The 25844-nt window shown below is 39.4% G+C and overlaps 1 protein-coding gene across 1 annotated transcript in view; it reads right to left on the reverse strand.

Moving 5' to 3' along the window:
• LOC142151179 (complement C3-like) overlaps positions 1–25844 on the reverse strand; it is a 141174-nt gene that overhangs the window by 87772 nt on the left and 27558 nt on the right. Inside the window, exons 9-13 of the mRNA XM_075206545.1 lie at positions 7802–7913; positions 7358–7473; positions 6169–6312; positions 4852–5061; positions 4199–4390 (exon numbers count right to left, since the gene is read on the reverse strand). Coding sequence (XP_075062646.1) covers positions 4199–4390; positions 4852–5061; positions 6169–6312; positions 7358–7473; positions 7802–7913 — 774 coding nt within the window. The remainder of the gene's footprint in view (positions 1–4198; positions 4391–4851; positions 5062–6168; positions 6313–7357; positions 7474–7801; positions 7914–25844) is intronic.

The following is a 25844-nucleotide window of genomic DNA, read 5'->3' on the forward strand; positions in this document are numbered from 1 at the left end:
CCCGGTACCCAATTTTGTACCGGGACCACAATATATCACCCTCAACTGGTCTGAATTCCACTGCACAGCTGCCTGCTCCTACATCCTCTGCAGCATATACAGGGTGTAGTTCGAGCGCGTCAATACCTCTTGTTTTTGACGATGACAGGTCATTTTCATTAATTTTTGATTTGGCCCCAACACTGAATGTAGTTCATACGCATCTATCTGGACTGCGTAGTGGAGTGGCCCCGGTACCCAATTTGGTACCGGGGCCACAATATATCATCAAAGCGTACGAAGGGCTTCATCCACAAGAGCTACATGCTTGATGGAATCGCAATGGTTTACCAGCTCCTCCCTCACTTTCTCTTGTAATATAGATTGCAGTACCTATTCTCTTGCACTGCTTAAAAATTGAACGTATTAAATGTAATATAAATTGCAGTACCTATTCTCTTGCACTGCTTAAAAATTGAACGTAGTAAATGTAATATAGATTGCAGTACCTATTCTCTGGAAATGCTTAAAAAATCAACGTAGTAAATGTAATATAGATTGCAGTACCTATTCTCTTGCACTGCTTAAAAATTGAACGTAGTAAATGTAATAGAGATTGCAGTACCTATTCTCTGGAACTGCTTAAAAATTGAACGTATTAAATGTAATAAAGATTGCAGTACCTATTCTCTGGAACTGCTTAAAGAATAAACGTAGTAAATGTAATATAGATTGCAGTACCTATTCTCTTGCACTGCTTAAAAATTGAACGTAGTAAATGTAATATAGATTGCAGTACCTATTCTCTGGAACTGCTTAAAAAATCAACGTATTAAATGTAATATAGATTGCAGTACCTATTCTCTGGAACTGCTTAAACAATGAACGTAGTAAATGTAATATAGATTGCAGTACCTATTCTTTAGAACTGCTTAAATATATTTTTTTTTATTAATTTTGTATAATTTTTAAAATATTTTTTTTTTTAGTAATTTTTAAGAGATTTTAATAATTATAAAATTTGCATGGACTTAGCAAAACAAAGCACAGGACTAAAGCAACACTGGACTCAGCAGGACAGACACTGGCCAAAGCACCACTGGACTCAGCAGGACAGAGCACAGGACAAAAGCACCACTGGACTCAGCAAGGACAGAGCACTGAACACAGGCATAAAGCACCACTGGACTCAGCAAGGACAGAGCACTGATCACGCAAGAGCACCACTACCCTACACACCCTCCCTCTTCCCTGATGTCATGTGAAATGAAGATGGCGGCCGCAAGGTGAGTATTTATGACATCCGAGTATTGCGAGATCCGACGCGAGACTTGGATGTCATAGCCTCGTTTCGGATTCCTTTGCCGGAAGTACCCGAACAGTACTCAGGTCCTATCGGATGCGCACTGTTTGTGTGGGCTCGGATTAGCGAAATCCGAGCCCGCTCATCTCTAGTTAAATTCCTCCTTAATACTCTCAATATCTATTCCATAAATACTTGCTTGTCTCTCCCCCAAAGTCTAGTTTAAAATCTCCTCCAACCTTCTAACCATCCTCTACCCTAGCACAGCATCCCCCTCCTTATTCAGGTGCAATCCATCTTGACAATAATTATGGCAACTGACCGAGAAATCAGCCACGCATTAACCTCTCTATTCACCTGCTGCCTCCCTGGACTACCACGTGGCACAGGTAGTATTTCCAAAAATACTACCTTGGATGCCCTTGCTTTAAGTTTGTGACCTATGTCCCTGCAATCATTCTTTAGGACACCCCATCTTTCTCTAACCCTATCATTGGTGCCAACATGCACCAAAACCGCCGGTCATTCCCAGCCCCTACCCACAATCTGTCCACCTGATCCGCAATATGCCAAGCCAGATCACCAGGGAGACAACACACCATTCAGCATACACAGTCCCCGTAACAGATTGCCCTATCTGCCTTCCTATTAATTGAATCCCATAACACCACAATCTGGCTGGGTCCCTGAGTAACTTTGGTCCCCTCTATGCTGGAGAGACCGTTCCACTGGTTGCTAGAGGAAGCACCCCAACTCTTCAAACAAGGCAATCTGAAGTGAAAGAGAGCATGATGGATGTATTTATTTAAGCATATACACTTCCATTAATTTGTGTATTTAATTGAGATTAGAAATACATAGTTTTGCTATTTAGTAATGTTAATAGAATGGATTTATTCATTGTATTAATTTATTATTTTCATTCTATACGTGGGGGACTCTTGCAGATATTAAGGGAAAGGCAAATCAGGAAAATGATGCAGTAAAGTAGCAATTTTGAGGTAATCAAGATAGTCTGCCCTCCCCTCTTCAAATTGCAATCCTGGGATAGGTAGCGACACAACTTTATTGCTCCCCCCCCCCCCCACACACACACATATAATTTTATTCTACTTGTCCATTTTGGAATGGTTATTTATAAAATTGTGGGTTTAACTGAAGCAGTTCTCTGTCTGGAGATTAGGATAAGAGATTAGACCAAGGGAGTCAAACACACCAACTGGGAGAAGGGAAACCACAGACATCTGTAGAGTTTCATCTCCTGAAGTGCTATGTGGTAGTTGAGACATACATTGACACTATCCATGCCCTTCTCAGACATTGTGTGGCCAGTCTCACCACGCTAATGAAGAGTAACATTCCAGGACTCCTGCTCTCAGAGACAAAGGAATTAATTCAAACTTTATTACAGGTGATCTAATATCTCCCTTAACAGTATCCCTAAATGAATCCCAAAAGCAGTCTTCATAAGGGGTAGCACTGAGACACATGATCTAGGAGGCACCCTTGAGTAGTGTTGTGATAGTGCTAATTGTCTGACTGAATCCATTGTAGAGGAATAAAGACTGTCTTAGTGTCTACATGCCCACCACTGAACTGTATGCATTGTAACCTGTATACTACGTATCCTGCTCTTAGCTGAATTTCTCCTGTACTCACTATAATTTCACATGAATGTCTGAGACCAATGCATTAAAGCAGGTAGTGACGTTGAATCCCATTATCCTATTTGGGTACTATTGTAGATATAAGCAGGTGAGCCAGAAATCCCACCTGCACATAGTATTTTCACAACACATATTTGCTCCAGTATCACTTATATGCAGATCATACCAAGACTATTGCGATGGTTTCAGGCTACATGGTGCAGTTCAAGCTCTGGAGTAAGAGACTCTACTTCCATGATTAAAAGATGTGTGACCACACCTAGCAGCAGCTCAGAAGAGAGCCAATATTATTCAACAAGGAGCTAAGGAAAACGCTCAGTGAAGACCTCTGTACAGGGTCCAGTGTGAGGCTGTTGTGTGTGTCCTCCTGGATACAGGTAGTCTGAAACAGAGGACCAGTTGAAGTTTTGCCTTTGGTGTTAAGGCTAATTTAAGCTGGTGACCTTATATGCTCCAAAACTCTGGTCCAAAGTCACTGACCAAAAGGCAGCTATCTTTGAGTATATTCCCATCAACCCTACTAATCATGAATGCTGCAAGTCTCATCTATACATCCTGGGGGTAAATGTATCAATATGCGGGTTCTTCAACACCCGGGTGTTCAGCCTCTTCCGCGATTAAATTTCAAGCGGCGCTGCATTGTAAAGGGTTAACATCCCTTTACAATGCAGCACCGCTTGAAATTTAATCGCGGAAGAGGCTGAACACGCGGGTGTTGAAGAACCCGCATATTGCTACATTTACCCCCTGGTCTTCCTCAACTGCTGTCTCTATCTGTCCACCCAGATAGACTGCAAAATAAAATACAATGCGCAGAGTCTTTACTACAAGTTGCTCCTATCTCACCACAAATACTCTACAAGCTGCCAACTGTCCTTCGCCTTCTTGTCCTTTTCATGACTTCCCCTGTTATAACTTCATTCTGTGCATGACTGTAAAATTTCTCCAGCACACGTCCCCTTTTATGGAACTTTCTATCCCACACAAATGCTCCATAATTGCATAAATCTTTAAGCAATGTCTTAAGAGGCCTCTCCCTCTCTATTCCATAATAACAGTTCTTACAGTAGTCACTCACAATTTGTCCACCAATAGCTAAAATGTTGAATCCCCCTATTTCCATGGGACATCTATTATATGTTGAATAAAAAAATTGACTGGTCAAAACAACAAAGATTGAAGGTAAACATATTTTTTGTCATCTAACTTTAAATCACACATTGTCCTTTTGTTCCACTCTACATCTTACCGTTCCCATGCATTTATCAGCCACATCCACCCAGAGAGAGTCAGACACAATCTCGCTTTCTATGGTATAATAAGCCACAATACGGAAAGATGGTATAAATTCCTCTGTGATGAACAGAGGCATGGTGATTAATTGCTGGCCTCGCTCCCGTTTCTGTCGGCCAACATCCAGTATCCTGCCCTTGCTTAGGATCTAGAATAAAATATGATAAACAGTCAAAATATAAGAGTGTGTCTTGTACCTGAAGGTCGTATTAAAAGTTATGGTGAACACACTTTATAATCTGAGCATCACTATAATATTGTGGGAAGAAAAACTGACACATGAATGGATAACAATACATCCAATATAATCATATGTAAATGACCAGACTGAATAATAATCTTATGATTTCTGAAGGATTCATTAAATCTGAAAGCAACTACAATGACAGTTGAGTAAGTATGATCCACATGATTATAGACAATTCTACAAGTGTCTTACAATTCACACTCATGTGTTTTTATTGGCTCTACTCCATCAAAATTATGATGTGTGTAAAGCAAATCTGACTAAAAATTGCATTGGTAACTACTGTACAAATATATGTATGTAAAATATAAAATATGGTGTTGTGGACAGATATAGAGAAGCATAAGTCTAGGTATATTTACCAAGTACGTAAAATGTTGTATTTTGTCCTGCACTCCCAAATTGCTATGCACGTTAATGTTTATGAAGACCTGATTCCCATGTTCCAAGATGTTACCTCCGATACTGAGGTGAAGATAATTTCCCGGTTCATTGACTGGGCTATATGCTGTAGCAAATATTTCTCCAGATGCCTGCTGGTTTTCCTGTAACTTGGCCACCGTGGTTTTCACCTAGGAGTTGTGGATAGAGACAGATATTCACATATGGCTGTCTATACAACTATGGCATAGTAATATATTGTAGAATGAACCTGTTTCTAAATTCACTGTAAAACATATAGGACATATTTATACCACTGTTTGAACTCTTACGATCTCTTAGAATATAATCAGGGCTGGTAGGACGTGGTAGAGCTGCCAGGAGTGTGTTAAGCAAATGGGCCCTGACAGTCTGCCTATACAGGAAAAAAAAAAGCCTATTTTTTGTATGGGTGACAGGTTCCTCAAGTATTTAGTCCAAGTCCAACATTCATTGTGATCAATCATGTTTACTGTTACCATGTTTTTCCAAGTGTTTATTTAACCTAATTAGATGTGCCGATCTGGAACCAAATGGTGAACATTTCATAGATGGAATATGCAATGAGCGCATAAAAAGCACCCATGGGTATGAGTCCTAATAAAGACACCAGGGTAAGCTGACATACAGTGGGATGGCAAAACTTTCTCCTCTCAATAAATCACAAGATTTTTGTAAAACGCCTGATATCACATGATATCACAAAGCAGGTTTATTGCTATGTGTTTAACCCAACACTCTCCTACACCTGAGCTAGTGTCTAAGTGTTGCAACAAAGCAACTCAGTATCGCTGGATCAAACTGTCAAGCTGGTGGGTGGGTTTCATTAGTTCTCGGAGATCCACCACTCTCATATAATCCAAATTAACCTATATCCCCGTAATGAGATGTTAAAAATAATATGAGTAAAATATAATAAAAAAGAATTACAGCTGTCATCATGAACAATTGGACATAACAGAGGCCCCAACTTAGTGCTGAGGGTGTCAACTCAAATTCTAGCCTATCCAGTGTATTCTTTATTATTTACATCAACACATTCTAAATCAACAATCAAGTAAGATATTTAAATGTATTTACAGGTGTTAACTTTAATTAAGAGCAAAATCCTCAATCTAGATAGGACATCATTAGTTTCATACTAGCTGTATATAAATAATATAACGTAAGTGTCCCTTTATTGATGTGGCTCGTAGTTTGAAATAAGCAACACCTATATGAAGGTTGTACCAATAGTAAAAAAAAAATATATGACTCACTGTGATTTTCAATGATTTTTCATTGCCTGTGTTTAGTATTAAGCTCGCTGTTCCTTCTTTATCAGTTGTACCTTTTATATTCCTAGATACCATCTCCACTGGTATACTTTCTGCAGGAGACCCATCTGGGTTTGTAACCATCACCTAACAGTAAATCAATAAAATTAAAATCTTAAGGGTTCTGTGAAATTAATGTAAAAGATAAATGGAGAGAATGAGAAATAATGACAAGGCCCAGGATGACAACAGCTAGTAATACAGGTAGATCTTGCTGTTATATTACACAGTGGACCATAATATATAGAAAGAGATACCCATTTTGTGTCTTTCTCCCAATGAAAGTCAAGTTCCACTGGAAAAGTGTAGAGTGACAGAAAGATGTGACTTGTTTTAGTTTAACAGGAATACCACTGTGCCATTCGTTGAATGCGCAGTGGCGCTTTCGGGAACCACAGCTCACCGCTTTGCTGAGGTTTCCCAAGACATTAAGTCTCAATTATTTTTTAAAATGCAATACCATTTTCTACAACCAGATGCAGTTGCACAAATAAATACATAGTGTGAACTGAACACCATTGCTTACAGCCTGGGCTTGTTTTCACTAATGTGGGGGGGATGAACAGTATGGGGTTCCTCCACAAAAGCCAAAACCACCACCAGACTTTGACAGAGACACCCACAGCATGGGATCCCTCATTCATTGTATCGATGAGGTTTATTCATAAAAGATTGATACAGTGAAGTTCATTGATACTCCAACAATGGTCTGTGTGCAAATAGCCAATCAGAGGAGCTTTCTCACACTATAACTAATCTGCAACAGCCCCCCTCCCCCCATTCAATTTAGTAACCAGCACCAGTGCTGTAACCTGGTTTGGTTAACACGAAAGTAGAAAACAATGAGCATGTTTTTGCATTAGTAACTGGTACTACATCCAAAACAGTGATGATTGATTATTTTGGCAGTGACATTATAGTATTTTGGGACTTCTATGCATTTTGTTTATTAGCGTAATGTAAGAGCACATATTGTTTTTTTAAAAGCTGTTAAAAGTTTACTTTCAGAGTGATTTTGTTTTTCTATAAGACACTTCCCTTTAAATCCCTGGTTATTGAGGAAACTCTTGTAATTAGAGCAATCTTAACTGGTTTCTACTTAGTAAACAAATAAATGGCATCAATCACGTACCATGAGAGTAAAGGGCATGCCTGGCTTGAAAAACTTGGAAGTTCTTCTGAAGACGATTTTATATGGAGATTTCACTATATAAATGTTGTCCAGTTCAGCTTCTACCATGTCACTGCCTGTAAGACAAATACATAGGGCTCTGATAGAAGTACAAATTACTTTTCTGCTGTAGAGGTGAAATTTAAGGATAATACTCTTTTAGTCCAGTATCATAAACCTAAATGCCCTGGAAAGGTCTCACTCTATGGCAAAGGTTTTACTTTATTTTTATAAATTGACTTTTCACTGTCTCTCATCATGACTCGTATATTAATCATCTTCTCCTTCATGTAATAGTACATAAGTCTAAGAATCTTTACTGTTCTCTTACCATTAAATGGGATTCAACATCTTTACACACAAATTAAACTTAATATTTCAGAATACAATTTAGTCTTGTCTAACCTGAATCAGTGATGACTGTCACCGAAACATACAATCTGTGCTGCAACAAATCATCTGCATTTTTGAAATTCTTGATTAGATCACTTCTCTTTAGTGTGGCTCTTTCGGTAACCTAGGTAAAAAATAGAGAAGACCCATGAAAACGTGAATGGGAGAATATGAAGTTATTATGGCAATAGGCGGAGAGGGGTGGACAAAGTGGAGAGTTGAGAAGACAACAATACCAAAACATAAAACGGAGAGGAAGAAATGGTACAGCAGTGATGCACCATGATGTAGTAAGTTTGGTTGTTGATCACATTTTTATTGTCTACTACCAGCTAAAAAAATTAAATTATTTAACTATATTGTATTTTATTGACTATTACAATTACAGCCAAGTAATGCAAGGAAAAAGAAAATAGGGGTACAGTGATTATCATTGCTGTCTGACAGCTCTTAGGGCCGTGGAGTTTGCATGGAGTTTGTGTGTTCTCTCTGTCTTCGAGTGGGTTTCCTCCCACACTCCAAAGAAATACTGCTAGGCCTTGATCAATATTAACCCTATTGTGTGTAGTCATGTGCTAGGTAACATTGATTGTAAGCTTGTCTGCAACAGGGGCTGAGGTGAATGACAGTTAATAACAGATAAGAAATGATGAATTTACATGGAATTAAACCAAAGATAATAAGACCTTGTTAAAACTTGACCTCTATTTTGAAATTGTGTTGTCCAGAATGTTTTGAACACCATAAATTTAAAAAAATGCTGATTCCCAGTGATTAGATCACAAACACAGAAATAAAAACTAAGTCCTAGCCCTATTGTTAGTGTGAGGAACACTGTTAAGTTGAAGAAGGGGCAAGGCTTTTTTAAAGCCTCTATTTTCCTATCTCTGGCACTTAGAAATCTGGGGCAATGCTCATTTCAAAGAGGGATGTCCTCTTTTTTACATTATGGTGACCCTGTTTATGTGTTGCCTGCTGATCAATAAATAAATATGCGATGAGTCTTAAAATGCTCAGCACAGGGATGAGAAAAGCCACAGCAGTAAAGGAGTTAAATGTGCCTGAGTATATTTTAAACACAGTGTTCCAAATTACAAGTGTACCTGAATTTCAACCATGGTGCATGGGTTTGAGGAGAAAGATGACTTTTTTTGTGACGCAATAGAAGTTTGTGCAGGCAGAGAGGAGGCGTTGGGAAGACTGTTCAGTTTATAGCAAGTGCAAAGTGAGGTTATTCTAATGAGATAAATGGGTGAAGATGGCACATTTCCATGGAAATTAATTGCCACACATGGCCATTCTCACTAAATTGAATTCCGCACTAGTTCAAAGTTGGTGGAAATCACGTCTGGTCCTATAGTTTTAAAGGGAACTATTTTATCCCTGCATGTTGGATTTTGGAAAAAAAGAGCATAACAGTCCCCCATGCACAATGATCTGTTTAGAGAAAAAAAAAAAAAAAGGGCAGCATAGTCCACCCCAAGTCCTCATCCAGCTCCAGGGCTACAGCTTTGTCTGCTTTCCATTATAACAGGGAGACCATGGGGCAAATGTATCAAGCTGAGAGTTTTCCGGCAGGTTTAAAAAACTAATCAGATTCTAGCTGTTATTTATTTAGTACATACTACAAAATGATAGCTAGAATCTGATTGGTTGCTATAGGCAACATCTCCAAACCCGCCGGAAAACTCTCAGCTTGATACATTTACCCCCATGTCTGTTGGCCAGGGTGTAGTTTTGGCTTAGTAGCAGTCTAAGTCAGTTGGTACACCCTGCCATATCCAGACATGCACACAGAGCTTATATTATCCTATTCTGTCCTGTGAGAAAAAAAAGGGTCCCATTGTTTATGTCTATATCATTTACCCCACATCTATAACCCTAACATTATTCCATTATCCACATGCTTGTGCTTGTTTGAGGGACAGGCTTATTGCTGTGACTCATAGCTCTGGAGCATGATTGGAAGAGTTGTGCTTCTCAGATGTGGTTATTATGGGGCTGCAGAATGACAGTTTAATTTATTTCATGACTGTTCCACTTCATCATCATTGCTCAATAGAACTTTGCAATCAGTTTCTGAAAATAGATTGTCTAATGTAATTTTATTGAGGCCATGTCACCAGAATCTGCAACCACAAACTGCTTTGTATTGCACACAAATTTCAAATGTTTGTCACCTGTTTAAAAAAAAATAAACACACACACATATGTATATATATATATATACTGTGATAGTGACAGTGAATGCATATTAGCAACATCAAAGATGATCTGTGTCCATTTACACAGATCATCTTGTACATGAAATATTCTTACTAGGTTACAAAGTCAGACTGTTTTCCCACAGCATCATCTCATAAGTGATCTTCCAACTACAGGGATTTCTACTGTGTTTAAGGTACACGAGAAAATATACATGACCAAAAATACATCAATTATTATATTATTACTCATTGCAAATTTGTGGGAAATGTGTTTTTTTACCAACGGCAGCGGCAGCTTATGGAGGACATTAGTAAACCGTTGCATCCCTTTGATGAGGTGGCTCAGATTTTATAACAGGTGCTGGTCAATTTATAGTTGATAATGTTTACACAAAGTCTTCAGTTCATCATACAACAAGTAAAGGAAATGTGTAAAATGTATGTATATATCAACCACATGGTAATATAACATACTAATGAAATTCTGGCACCAAAGTGCCTCCTAATTAATACATAATCTATCAAAACTAATTAAAAAAATCTACATTGTTTGGTATCATGGATACATTATAGAAAATAAAAACAGGATTACTGGTATAATAATATTCACCAGCAGCCAAAAATTCCAAACATGCTACAGAAACTAGAGGTGAGTGGTTTGGATTCGGAGAAATACAACAGATCAGAGTTTTGGGGTTCTGGGTGAAATAAAGTTATAACTCTGTTTTGCTTGCCAATTTTGGATCTCGAAACGAGGCAAAACATCATTTCTGGAAAAATTTCTATGCTAACCACCTCCCTACATGCTACCTGTTCCTACATGCTATCTGTTTTAAGATGGCACTTGAGAAAGCAAGGGAGTGTTATATATATATATATATATATATATATATACATACAGTGTCGGACTGGGGCATGAAGGGCCCACCGGGGGACTGCAACGCTAGGGGCCCACCAGAGGGGGTGCGGCCAGCCATCATGGAGGCGAGACCAGACACTAAAGGGAGAGTGGTCAGCCCACGAAGGACAGCTAGCACCATAGTGTAGTATATAAAGAATGTAGTGTGCTCATCCTTCTCTTTTAAAATGACAGGCTGACTGCGCACTTAGTTACTAACCTGCTCATGCTCCTCTTGGCGGTTGGATATCCGGAACTCCTACTCTCATCTGCCCTGCTCAAAGTGAAAAACACACTACCGTGCAAGTTCAGAGAGCCCAGACGCGACTCTCTGTACCTGTGTGGTAGTGTGTTTAACGGGAGTGTTTGGCAAAAACGGGGAGGGGGGGGAGGAGTTGCGCTCTACTCCTACTGTTGCAAGAGCAGCATTAACAAAGGTTATCCCTCTCTACAATCTAATAATATACTGAAAGTTAAGCGCTCATTGACTTATGTATTATTCCAAGTGTAATGCTAATAATAAAATCTGTATTCTTTTATCTTGAATACAATTCGTATTTTTCTATATCTTGTATTAGGCTGTGAGCAAAAGGCTTGGTTCAATTAGTGGGATAACATTTAATGTTAGTTTTATCACAATTTATTGAATCCTGGTTAAAATACATAAAAATACATTAATATAGACAAATAAAATACTCCAATTAAACCACAGTATTTATATTATGAGGCATTGATTTCTATATACATACATATGGTATGGCATCAATTGAACATACATAAAAAATCAGACAAACCTAGGTATATAGACCTGGACTAGTCTAGCTACTGGGAGGCAAATGGCAGTGGGTATAAATGCTGCATTGATCCAGATATAACACAGTCACTGATATCTCAATAAAATAATGTTCATAGCATACAAGTTCAGTAGATGGGAATTGGTATTTCTTTAAGTCTCTGCTAGTGCAATATAAATATTCAGATCACTGTCCACATATATCACATGGTTATTGCTGCGATGCTTTCAAATTTAACTTTGTTTACTTGCAGTTTCGATGTATATAGAGATGGTGGCCGGGTACCCAGTGTGCTGAAATCAGAGGATGTTTCTCGTGGTCCGTGCTTGTTACTGTTGGAGAGGAAGGTGCCTGCGTTCCACTGTGGAACTCATCTGTCCCTTCCTGTTCTCGCGTATGTCCAAAAGATGAATTGTATGCAAGTCGGGAGTCAGCTGTTTTCTTAGCTCCTCCCTAACAACGGAGGGGGCGTGGCTATAATGTGGCAGGGCCTACCGGTGGATAGTCCTGCTGCCCTGCAGGCCAGTCCGAGCCTGTATATATATATATATATATATATATATATATATATATATATATATAGCCATTCCTTGTTTTCTCAAGTGCCATCTTAGAACAGGTAGAATGTAGGAACAGGTAGCATGTAAGGAGGTGGTTAGTTGCAGTGCTCTCCTCTGAAAATAACGTTCAGGGTAAAAGAGGGACATAGGAAGCAATAGAATGGTGTGATTATGTTAAAGAAGTTTTGTAGAGGTCAGCTATCAACTGGTGATCAACTGGTTTTAATTTCAATCTTTCAGAGAGTTTAGACGTACTAGTGGTTACTGGTTGTTATTAATGTATGTATAATAGTACTAGTATATAGAATGAATTAGATATCGTTTTTAACTAAGTAGTATATTTAGTGGAGAAACACTGCAGTTTTGCTGTATGGCTATTAGCAGCTCAATTTATTGCTTTTAAAAATGTAAGCTTTTCTAGTGAAAGTAATCTTGTGTGGGGCAGTGACATCTGAAATAATTTTTTAAAAAAACTGGGGGTTTGAGTGTGAGTGTCAATGCAGCTGCACACCCCAAAAAAAGGTTATATATTCAAAACTTTCTTCTAATCTTTTCTATTTTTCAATACTTGTTAATTTTGAAAGGGTCATTCAGTGACATCTATATTTAAAAAGAGTGTTTGTGTGGAGGGTCAACGCAGCCTCACGCCCAAAAAAAATGCTATATATTCTAATCTATTCTATTTTTCAATACTTGTTAATTTTGAAAGGGTCATTCAGTGACATCTATATTTAAAAAGAGTGTTTGCGTTTCAGGTTTTTTACTGGGCATTTTCGTCATTCAGCGACTGCATGTAAAACATTGCAATGGCTGCAAAAAAAAAAAAATTGCCATGCCATCAACTGAAGCAAGCCCATTAGATAAAAGAAACAAACATACTTTTAGTGTAAGGTGCAATAGATAAAAATGTTGAATGCTATGGAAACACTAGATTTGGAACGTTAGAAAGCATGCATCATGGAGAGTGAAGAGGCAGTAAAAACCAGATGTCAATAGACAGGACAGAGGCATCAGTAGATATGTATACAAGTAGATGTTAAATTGCTGCGTAATCTGCTGTCATTATATAAATAAATGATGATGCTGATAGACAAAGACAGTCTCCACCCATTCTTCCAAACTTCAAGACTACAGACATAATACATTTTGAATGTTACAGGGCATCCATCATAGATAGTGAAGCTACAGTAACAAGCAGAGATCATTGGATGGGCAGTGATATGTGTGAATAGAGTTAGACATTTATAAAAGTAAATAGATTAAGGTGGCCTGCACCCATATCAAAAACTTCAAATACTAGGGCTATAATCTTTTTGATGGGTAGAGAATGAATTCATTGATATCCAAGAGCAGAGCTATCATAACCTTGCTCTGTGCCATAATGTTGCCCTTCTGAATCAAACCAGGGGACTCATATATATTTATGGGGAGGACTGGAGAATCAGTCCCATGGGGGAAGCTTTGTCAAACCCCGGGGTAAAGAGGACTGCCCAAAACTTGCAGTGGAGGTGGTCCCCAAGACCCATATGCATAAAAATGGAATGTATGTAAATTATATTTATATGTTCTATTAGTGAAGTGTAAGACAAGTGTAAAACATGCAGTTTAGATAGGCCAATAATTGCCCTTCCCGTACATGTAAGTATGTATAATACTCACATTGATGCAGTTTTGGTTGCCCAAAACATGTCTAGACAATGCAATTGAAAGCCCACATTCTGCGAAATTAAGAGGACAGATTTTGGCCCTGGCAAAGAATACATGTAAAGATGGAGATATGAAGGCTGATAATTTACACTATGTGAGGGAGTTATTGAACTGTATTGACTGATTAATTATTTTTGGAATTGAATGGGAAATAGCAAATGCAATGATAACAAAATGACAAAATCCTTCGTTTAGACACCTCGCTGCAAACCAGGGAAGGGTAGGCAAACTTTAGCCCGGGGGGCAAGACTCGACTCAGCAGTCAATTAGGAACTTTTTAAAGGAAACAAATTGCAGGTGGCCCAGTGACCCAGCCCAAGGTAGCCCACTATGGGGCCGACCCTGGGCACAGATGCCACCCTGTCCCCTAGCCCAGCCTGCCTCTGCTGCAGACTTTGGCCAAAATTGGTTACAATTGGGACAAGCAGTCGTGAAGGGACCATTAGAAAATAGAATGGAAATGACCTTCAAAGAATGTTTTTGCTATAAAAAGCAATATAGGAACAAAAACAGCTCAAAATGAATAATTTTTTTTATATATTCTTTTCATTTTATCGCAAAATCAGTTACAAAACCAAAGCAGGAACACTTTTTAGAACCAGAACCACATCCAAAACCAAACACGGGGGTCAGCGCACATCTGTAATAGAATCTGTTTCCTATCCTTCTTCTAATGTGTTATGTGAATGCGTTTTCAGTTCTGATGGTGTGGTAGTCACAGAAAAGGGCAATGTCTGTTATTGCCAAAAATGTGAATATGCAGACAATTCTAAAAATGAATGAAAATGAAAAAATCCTAAATTCACACCCCACCCCTCTGCAAGATTCACAAAAATAACCCAGGGTTTAAGATTGGGAAATGTACAGAAGAACACATGCTAAATTTGTTTATATAAATATGTTCTAATATTGTGGGGGGGGGGGGGGGAACAAAACAATCAAACCTTGGAAAAAATTAGAAATGATACAGGAGCTATTCCAATTCAATTCAGATCAATATATATCAATAGTTTAAGAAGGATTTTTGGATACTAAGATGTTTGCTTGGTGAGTGCATAGACGCTAGTATGAATAACGTGTTGGGACAAAGACATGACTTTTTCTGTGATGAGAACTGTAAAGCATACTCACCTTACTTATCAATATAGTCCAATCAGTATCCCTTTCCCTTTGTAAAGTATCATTAATATTATAAATATCTCTTCATCCCTGTAAATATTAAACATGTTGTATGTTGTACTTGTCTAAAAATATCTCCCAAATCGACACCACAGTTCTGCACAATATCTTTTCTCTATTCCACTATCATCACATTCTCTTATTTCTGGTTGCAGGACTTTTTTTGTGATGCAACTACTTTGTGGAATTCCCTCCCTCGCACAATAAGACTTTCCTCTAGTCTTCAAACCTTCAAGCGTTTTCTGAAAACCCATCTCTTCAGACAAGCTTATGATATTCCTCAACCAGCATGTTAATCTCCCTAGTTCACCCTATTAACACCCTCTACACAGCTAACACAATACAACAACCCTCTGACCAACATTACTGTGTGACTGATCACACAGCCCACTCAATACTTTTTACCTTTGCATTCTAGCTGGACCAATGTGCAATATAATGTAGCACGTGCCCTCGTGTATCAAGCTCCCATTTTCCCATAGATTAATAGCTTGCGAGCAGGGCCCTCTTACCTCTCTGTATGTATTACCCAGTATTGTTTTATTAATGTTTGTTCCCAATTGTAAAGTGCTACGGAATTTGCTGTCGCTATATAAATAAATGTTGATGATGATAATATGGCCCACTTTGATATTGGAGTTTCTTGAAAGAAAGCACCATTAAACTCTTCTATTTCAGAAAACAGTAACACCTAATATATTTTTTTAAAATTTCAACAACCATATTATCAACTTTATACAACAGTAACACTGAATCTAATTTTTCAAAACATCCCCCCAATCCAAACTACAAAGGCACATACGGAGACACATGAATAACTGAGAAATAGGAATGAATAGAGATGAGGTTGGTGCCACCCTAAATCAAAGGTCCATCTGCTGCCTGCTCCAGCTTGTAACAGGGATGGCCATAAGCAGTAAAGGCAGCAGTGTGTCAAGCCAGACAATAGTGAAATGACTCAGGTGGTGATAGAGATATACAGCTTCAGCAGGAATATGGGATAGTAGAAACACTCTGCTAAGTTTTTATTCAAGAAATTAATAAAGGCCACAGTCCAATACCAACAATCAGATATAAAATATTGGCCAAAGCATCACCTGTAAAAAACATCCCTGTTTACACTGAAGAGGATGGGGGACCTCCAGCATTGGAACTAGAGATGCTCACTGACCCCCGTGAAGTGTTTTTTTGTTTTGGACCTGGATTAGCTTCATGTTTTGTTATTGGTTTTGGTTTTGGCAAAACCACCCTTGTGTATTTTGGTTTTGGTTTTGGATCTGTATTTTTTTTTGGGAGAAATTGCTAAAATCACATAATTTTGCTCTTTTTTTAATCCTATATTATTATAAACCTCAATAACACTAATTTTAAGTCATATGCAGTCAAATTTGACAACCTCACAGGTCACAATATTATTTTCATACACTTTTGGACAAATACTGCAGCGACCTGGCTGGATGGTAAGCGAAAGAGCAATGTCTCAAACACACGGCAGTTCCTACCACATCTAGGACACATTGGCACACAGCAGTGGCAGAAAAGACAAGTGGGGCATGATGGAATTGTCCTTGGATCATGAAACCAGTTATGATTCATTTGATCGCTCCACCTGTTTCTTGGATAAGTGAGGTAATTCTACAGCTAATACATGGCATCGAGCGCTGCCCCCCAGCCCCCCCGCACCCCCGGGATACGTGCTTTTATCAGACACATACCAATCCAGGGTGCCAGACAATGCACTAAAAAAGCTTGCAAGGACTGGTATATTATATTTGTATTTAAGCAATGACAAATTGAGCAATGGAGCGCTTGTCTTTGGATGTATATAACACCCTACACTTTTTGGTGCAAATTCAGAAAAAAAGCCTGCAAGGACTAGTATATTATATTTGTATTTCAGTAATGACAAATTAGCAATGGAGCTTTCTTTAACACTGCTACCACCCTCCTCTTTCACTTCTGTAAGTTTGCCTGCCCAACTGCTCTACACTCTATACTACCCCTTCTGTATCCCGCTCTCAAATGGCGCTAGATCGCCGTGGAGGGCGGTATTTATAGATTCCAAAACTCACGAGATCCGAGATCCGACAACGTCACAATGACGTTTTGCCTCGTTTTGGAATTCAAAAAGCGCGAAAGTACCAAGCCCACTCGGCTCGGTAATTTCGTGCTAATTGGATCCCCTAAGTTCGGGTATGTTCTGTTTCCGAGGAACCGAGCCTGAACATCTCTAATTGGTACCCAATGACTAATATGGCTCAATGGATTCATTCATAACATTTTGCTGTTCAGCTTCAGTTTCCATAGCCTGAAACCATTCAGGGTGAGAGATGCAAATGTTTGGAACCCACTCAACAAAAGAGACCCATCTAAACATACACAACACACATTCAGGTACAAGGACCTGGGACTGTCTGCCATATTGTTATAAAGGGACAAGAACTTGTACAATTGTATTTTGTTGCCTGAGTGTTGGTTGGGGCTAAATAGATGGAGAAGAAGCCATCTATTCAGCCTTCAGTATGGCCCTGCCAATCTCTTTATAAGCGTCCTCACTTCTGCTAGCGGCTTCACTTCTACTGGTGACACCCCAGTGCCTGCAGGAACCTCTACAGTTGCCACCTATTGGCTGCCAACCTTGCACAGGTCCATCAAGTACACACTATGTAGGTGATGCTGGAGACCAGAGCCCCGGACTGAATCAGCTACACAGATTGCTTGTGTCCTTCATTGGATCTTTATGGAGCTTCCTATTGGCTGTGCTAGCACTGCAGCTCTTTACATCAGTAAAAGCTGCTTGCTTTGCAGCTACCTGAATGACCTCTCTGTGGTTACTTTACGGTATGGTTAATTTACTTAAAACTACTATCTAAAGACAAATAACTAACTAAAAATGAAATACTTTTATTTCTCTGCCTTGAAAACTTTAAGGTGGAGAGAATCTGGAATTTCTCTGCTTACTGGAAAGTTGAAATTTGCTGACTTGGTAGCTGAAATGGGATTGGTAGATGTATGGCATTTAAGACACCCAGGGAAAAAAATGTTTCTCCTGTTTTTCTGGTTGACCTTGTTACAGAATAATTCTACTCTAGAATCCCAATGGGAGGGATATTTTGTCATTAACATTCCTACATCCTCACCCCCATTCTCTGGTATGCCTTTAAGGCCTACCTAAGGGGATCTCTTATTTCTAGTGTCAATTCATTTAAGAGACAATGCAGATTACGGTGAAATTCTTTGTAAAGTGTCAAAGTCGAATAATAGGATGAAAGAGAGTATATTGATTGATATTGTTTTACCGTGCAATTGCGAAAAGTATGCCCCATGTCATGGCGCAATCGCATGATAAATAACGCACGCATGCACTCGCACTTACACATTTACTTGTATATAGTTAATTTTTATAGTAGTTCCAGTCCACAGTCGTGTATGAACAAATGATTAGTTTATAGTTAAATATTATAATGTTATGCACTTTAGTGATATCTAAGGTTCAGGTCACAGGAAGCATGTCATGCCTGGTATCATTCTAATCCCTATATATCCGCAGACGTCCGGTTCATTCACCAAAAGGATCGCACATTGTGTATGCTAGTTATGGATGATAGGGAATAAATGATTAAAATGATATTGTCTGTGTAATGCTAATAGACCAGTTTGAACAAGTTCTTGGCGGGAAGATTAAGTATGCATCTTCTGGAGAGCTGACCCCCACCCTTGGAAAACTGACCCCTACCCTTGGAGGGTGTCGTTTGAACTGGCCAATGACCTGCATTACACTGGACCTTCCTGAAGCCTGAACCTATGGAAACATGTCAAATCATCTGTATTGCTTTTACTGTATCACTAAGTGTATAATATAAACGGGGCTCTGGGACCAGCATGCAGTCACATTGACCACAGACTTCAGAATTGATGACTATATGCTGGACCCAGCATTGCGCATCACCGCACATTGTATGTATTGGTTGGACTTATTTATTGAACTGTTATATTTTTGCTTTTGCTAAATAAATTGCTTGTGCTTTGGAACCACACAAATCGCAAAGACAATAATTATTGGAAAATGATGAGATAACTTTAAGAAAAGGGAGACCCAGTGCTGAAGAATTATACTTTACTTCTAGCTTAGCAACGGACAAACATTGTTGGTTAATGGCACAAGGAGAATGGTTGGACTATCTCCTGTACAAATCTAAATGCAAATTACTGTTTGCTAAACACACTCAATATTTTGAAACAGATAAGTGTGACAGATTTCTAGCATATCTAGCTAGATCTGAAGCGGGAATTAGGGATAATTTTGGTATTGTACACACTTCGACTGAGGAGATTGTTACTGTTTTTTATGACTATTTTAAAAATGCATATGCATCCTAAGCTCAATTCTCTGACTTTGACATATATTTCACATCTGTCTCCCTATCTAAACTTAGTTTGCTAAGCAAAGAATATTTAGACTTACCCCTAACAACTGAAGAGGTTACTGCTGCGATTTCCTCCTTCCCTAATGGAATGGCTCCTGGAGGGGATGAGATCCTATTGAATTATATAAGAAACACATAGGATTCTTTGTTCCCCATCTATTAGACACATTTACAAACCTGAGAGAATTGGGCTCAGTATCCCCATCTATGTCTGAAGCTCTCATTATCCTGATCCATAAAAAGGGGAAGGACCACTTGTTCCCTGATTCTTACAGGCCCATATCTTTATTAACAATAGATGTAAAAACCGTGGCAAAGATACTAGCAATACATCTTAACCAGATGATAGATGAGATTATACATGATGACCAAACTGGTATTATGTCAGGAAAATCAACAGCCATTAATTTATGTAGACTCTTTTGTCACCTACAGCTGTCACACTCGGTGGATGAAGAGGCAGTGGTGGTGTCGTTAGATGCTGTCAAGCCGTTTGATTCTGCTGAGTGGAAGTACTTGTGGGCAGTATTATTAAACTTTAGGTTTCGTACCAATCTTAGTTCAATGGGTGAAACTACATTATTCCAGTCCCAGTGTTAGAGAGTGTGTTAATGGCTTTATATCCCAAGATTTTTTTCTAAATAGAGGCACAAGACAAGGATGTCCCTTGTCTCCCACCCTCTTTGCTTTAGCTCTTGAACCATTGGCGTGTGTCATTAGAACACATCCAGGTGTCTATGGGCTGACGGTGGATGCTAGGACAGACATGATAACTACATGCTGAGGATATGTTGCTTTTTCTGTCTCATCCTCGTAGTTCCCTCCCAGTAATCTTGCAGTGGGTCACGACATTTGGCATCTATTCAGGACTCCTGATTAATTGGGATAAGTCTTGTCTGTTTCCGATAAAGGGAACCTTGCCCGCAAGGCTGGGTCTTCAAGACCCCTTTGAAGTGGACTCCCACATTAAAATAACTGGGTATAAGTCTCTAAATATATGAATCTCTATGTTCAATATAATCTACAACCTCAATTCGATTATCTCAAAGACCGCATTAATGCTTGTAAACAGTTGCCACTGGCGGTTACGGGTCAGATTAGTTTGGTAAAAATGATCCTTCAACCAAAGTTCCTATATTTATATAACAGCAATTGCCAATCTATATACCCCAATCTGTTTTTTGAACAATTGACTGCTTTATCTCCTCATTAGTATGGGTGGCTAAAGGACCCCGTGTTAAGTTTACTACCTTATGGAGATCCTGGAAGTCATGGGGACTTGCATTAACAAATATGTGAATGTATTATTTTGCATCTCAATTAGCACATATTAATATGTGGCTGCATTCTCATGAGGGCTCAAACCTTCATGATCTCCTGGACTTCAAAACGGGATCTAGACACTTCCAAATCCAATTTCTCCTAGGTGGTAGACGATCTATAGGTGACCCTCATCATCATCATCAACATTTATTTATATAGCGCCAGCAAATTCCGTAGCACTTTACAATTGGGAACAAACATTAATAAGACAATACTGGGTAATACATACAGACAGAGAGGTAAGAGAACCCTGCTCGAAAGCTTACAATCTATAGAACAATGGGAGTTAGAAACACAAGGGCATGTGCTACATCATATTGCACAATGGACCAGCCAGACTGCAAAGGTAAAAGTACTGAGTGGGCTATGTGTGTTGCAATGTTGTTCAGAAGGTTGTTGTCTTGCGTTAGCAGTGTAGAGGATGGTAATAGGGTAATCTAGGGAAATTAAGATGATGGTTGTGGAATATCATAACCTTGTCTGAAGAGGTGGGTTTTCAGTGAACGCTTGAAGGTTTGAAGACTAGAGGAAAGTGCGTGGGAGGGAATTCCACAAAGTAGGAGCAGCCCGGAAAAAATCCTGTAACCGAGAATGGGAGGATGTGATGAGAGTGGAGGAGAGATGTAGATCTTGTGCAGAACGGAGGTGTCTAGTAGGGAGATATTTCGAGACAAGTGAGGAAATGTATGTCGGTGCAATTTTGTTGATGGCCTTGTATGTTAGTAGAAGAATTTTATATTGGATTCGTTGAAATACAGGCAGCCAATGTAGAGACTGACAGAGTGGCTCAGCAGAGGAATAACGGTTTGTAAGGAAAATCAGTCTAGCCGCAGTGTGCAAAATAGATTGTAGGGGTTCAAGTCTTACTTTGGGAAGACCAGTAAGGAGGGAACTGCAATAGTCGATGCGGGAGATGATGAGTGCATGAATTAATGTTTTTGCGGTGTCTTGTGTCAGATATGTGCGGATTCTGGAAATGTTTTTTAGGTGTATGTAACATGATTTAGATATAGAGTTGATGTGGGGAACAAACGACAGTTGTGAATCAAGGATTACACCTAGGCAACGAGCTTACGGGGTGGGATTTATGGTCATGTTATCGACAGAAATAGAAATGTCAGGCAGGAAGCTTCTATTTTTGGGTGGGAATATTATTAATTCAGTTTTTGAAAGATTGAGTTTGAGTTGGCGAGAAGACATCCAAGATGAAATGGCAGAAAGACAGTCAGTAACGCGAGACAACACAGATGGTGAAAGATCAGGAGAGGATAGATAAATTTGTGTATCATCCGCATAGAGATGATACTGAAATCCAAAGGAGCTTATTAGTTTTCCAAGAGAAGTGGTGTAGATAGAGAATAGCAGAGGACCTAGGACTGAGCCTTGTGGTACTCCAACTGATAAAGGAAGCGGAGCAGAGGTAGATCCAGAGAAATTAACACTGAAAGACCGATTAGATAGGTAGGATGAGAATCAGGATAGGACAGTGCCTTCAAGACCTAGGGATTGTAGAGTTTGTATGAGGAGAGAGTGGTCAACAGTGTCAAATGCAGCAGAGAGATCCAGGAGAATTAGAAGAGAGTATTGGTTATTATTTTTTTGCTGTGATCAAATTATTGACAACTTTGGTCAGCACAGTCTCTGTGGAGTGTTGAGAGCGAAAGCCTGACTGAAGAGGATCCAATAGGTTGTTTGCTGTAAGAAAGTGTGTGAGGCATGTGTAGGCAATTCTCTCGAGAAGCTTGGAGGGGCATGGGAGCTGGAAGATGGGGCCGTAATTTATGAGAGAGTTAGGGTCAGAATTCTGTTTTTTTTAAAATGGGAGTAATCACTGCATGCTTGAATAGTGATGGAAAAATACCAGTAGAAAGAAATAGATTACAGATTTTAGTTAGAGGGGGAATGCGCACAGGAGACAGGGACATACCAATTTGTAAGTGAATGGGATCAAGAGGACAGGAGGTAGAGTAGGAAGATGAGAAAAGAGTAGAAACTTCCTCTTCATTTGTGGGATGAAATGAAGAGAGAGTGTCAGAGGGTGCTTCAAAGGAATTGAGCAGATTGCTTATCAAGGGAGATACCATTTCAAGCCTGATCTTATCAATTTTGTCCTTGAAATAGGAAGCAAGATCCTGTGCACTGATGTTAGTTGGAGGGTTTGGGGCAGGAGGATTCAGAAGATAGTTAAATGTGTTAAAGAGGCGTTTGGGGTTAGAAGCCTGAGCATAGGTGAGAGATTGGTAGTATGCTTGATTAGCAGTGTCCAGAGCATTTCTGTAGGAGTGGTAGATATCAGTATACGTGATGAAATCATTAGCGGCACAAGATTTACCAGTGACGTTCTGATTTGTGAGAAAGTTTTTGTAGAGTTCGTGTTACTGTAGTGTGCCACGGTTGGCAACGAATTATACGCAAAGTATGTTGTGTCGCTGGAGCCACTTGATCCTCCCATAATAACACAGGGTCTAAAGCAGAGGTGACCAACCAGTCAGAAACCAAGAGTCAAAAAATATATATAGGTACTGCAAAGAGCCAACTTTACCTTTAATATGTGTGTGTATATACATATACCCAAACATGCACATACACAAGTAAAGTAAATATAGCAATTTACAATATCTTGCTAAGCAATAAAAGGAAATATCCAACACTGCCAAAATGTTCAGAAAAATCATCAAATCAGCACAAATCAGCACTGCACAGCTCTTACCTTACTGCTATGTCCAGCGGAGGAGGGTTCAAAGGCCTACTTATAGTCTCCTCACAGTAGCTTTCACTGATGCTGCATTCACAATCCCTTAGACCTCTTAATGTGTCCCTCTGACCTCTTTACATGCCCATTGGATCTCACCACATGCAAATTAGCCTCTCCACATGCCATCAAATCTACCCACATGCCATTGAAATACCCGTCAAATAATCCCACACACAAATCAGACCTCCCCATCTTTCACTAGATTTTACCACATGTCCTTTACATGTCGTCAGACCTCCCTCCTTACCCCTTGTATGCCCATCAGTCTCCAAACATGCTATCAGACCTCCCCATATGCCCCTTACATGTCCATTAGCCTCCTCACATGCCACTAGATCTCACCACATGCCCCTTAAAAGCCATCAGACATCTTCACATGCCCACTTAAATGCCCATGAACCTCCCCACATACCATCAGAGCTACCCAAATTCCCCATACATGTCATCAGATCTTTTCACATACTCCATACATGCTAATCAAACATCCCCACATGCCTACAGACATACACATATTCCATCAGATCTCCCTAAATGCCATCACATCTCCTTCAGCCTCTTCACATGCTATTAGATCTCACATGCCCCTTACTTGCCCGTGCAGAAGAAAGAGGAAGAGCACACTACACGCTCTCCTCCTTCCCTATTTGGATTGTCTGCGACATGGCCCTGCATTATTCAGAGGAGGTCACAAGATGCGGTTGCTCATAGTCAGTCGAGCAGCTGAATGTTTTCCTATCTGCCCCTGCCAGCGCCAGGACAACCATACTTGGTTGATGCTCTCAGCCAGGAGCTACATTTCAAAGCTCAAAGAGCCGAATGTGGCTCTAGAGCCAGTTATAAGCAACTCTAGTTATGACTCTAATACCCCATTGTGGTATGTCAGATTTTGGTGAACTAGTAAAGATAGGGGAAGCTGAAGCCTGGCGCTCATACGGTATCTTCCACCTTGGGCAATTATATATAGATGGGATATTACACTCTTTTGAACAACTTCAGAGACTGTACAAACTACCTGGAAGTTATTTCTATAGATAGCTACAACGTAGACACGCTTTGGTTTTGCAGTTTAGGAGATCCAGCACGGATCTCCTTGAAGACCCTCTACGGGTACAATTAAAGAGGCTGAACACAAGACATCAAACCTCGAATACAAATATAATACTCTTGGTAAAAGGGGGCGCGGGTGGCCTTCAGAAATTGCGGCACAAATGGGAAGCTCACCTGGGGGAGATTAGTAATAAAGCTTGGAATAGTATGTTGGAAAGTTCTTGTCAAATCAGTGCCTTTACCAGATATCAGCAAATTATTTTTTTCTTCTTACACACGGCCTACCTCACTCCCTCCCTCCAGACTATCCAAATTTAGTAAGAAACAGATAGTTAATTGCCCCAAATGTAGGAGTACAGAAGGTGACTTTGGGCATATGATATGGAGCTGCCTAGTGGTATGCTCCTTCTGGCAGGAGCTGGAAAAGTGTGTGTTTTAGCTGGACTTCGTAGTACCCTCCATCAATCCGAGATTATGTTTGTTTGGCCTGGGTCTAGTTGAAGAAACACACAAACTTATTAAACTACTTATTACTATACTGTTTATGTTGGCAAAAGTGATCATTGCCAGGGAGTGGATAGAGAGCCTTATTCTAAAAGACTGGATAGACCTTGTTATTGATACAGTGGCACATGAACGGTTTTTGTATACTAGTCGTAATTTGATTACTAAATATGAAAATATTTGGTACAGATGGAAAATTTCTCCTTTTCTTATGAAGGAGCTAAAGGAGGTGGATCTCTCTTGGATACTATGCGCTGGACAGATACCCAGCCACTATTGTTTTGATATTCAGATATTGCAGGACTAAATACTTATTTTGAAATAATTTAGCCATGGGGCTTATAAATCTAATATATAAATGCTTAGTGGCGTCTGTCTGTCTGTGTGTGTGTGAAAAAAAAAAACCAAGTTGCAGCGCCACCTGCTGGGCGGAGATATACACTGACCTACTAAATTCTTAGTGTGTGTGGGAAAAAAATTTCAAAAAGGGCTGAAATTTGGTAGGGCTCAAACTCATTTTCATGAGGTAATTTTACCTCATGAACATACATGTGTAGAGGCGTGCGTTAGTGTGTGTGTGTGTGTGTGTGTGTGTGTGTGTGTGTGTGTGTGTGGAAAAAAACATTTTCTCAGAAAGGGCTCATCCAATTGACC

The sequence above is a fragment of the Mixophyes fleayi genome, chromosome 4 (genome assembly GCF_038048845.1).
Source record: "Mixophyes fleayi isolate aMixFle1 chromosome 4, aMixFle1.hap1, whole genome shotgun sequence".
NCBI lineage: Eukaryota > Metazoa > Chordata > Amphibia > Anura > Limnodynastidae > Mixophyes > Mixophyes fleayi.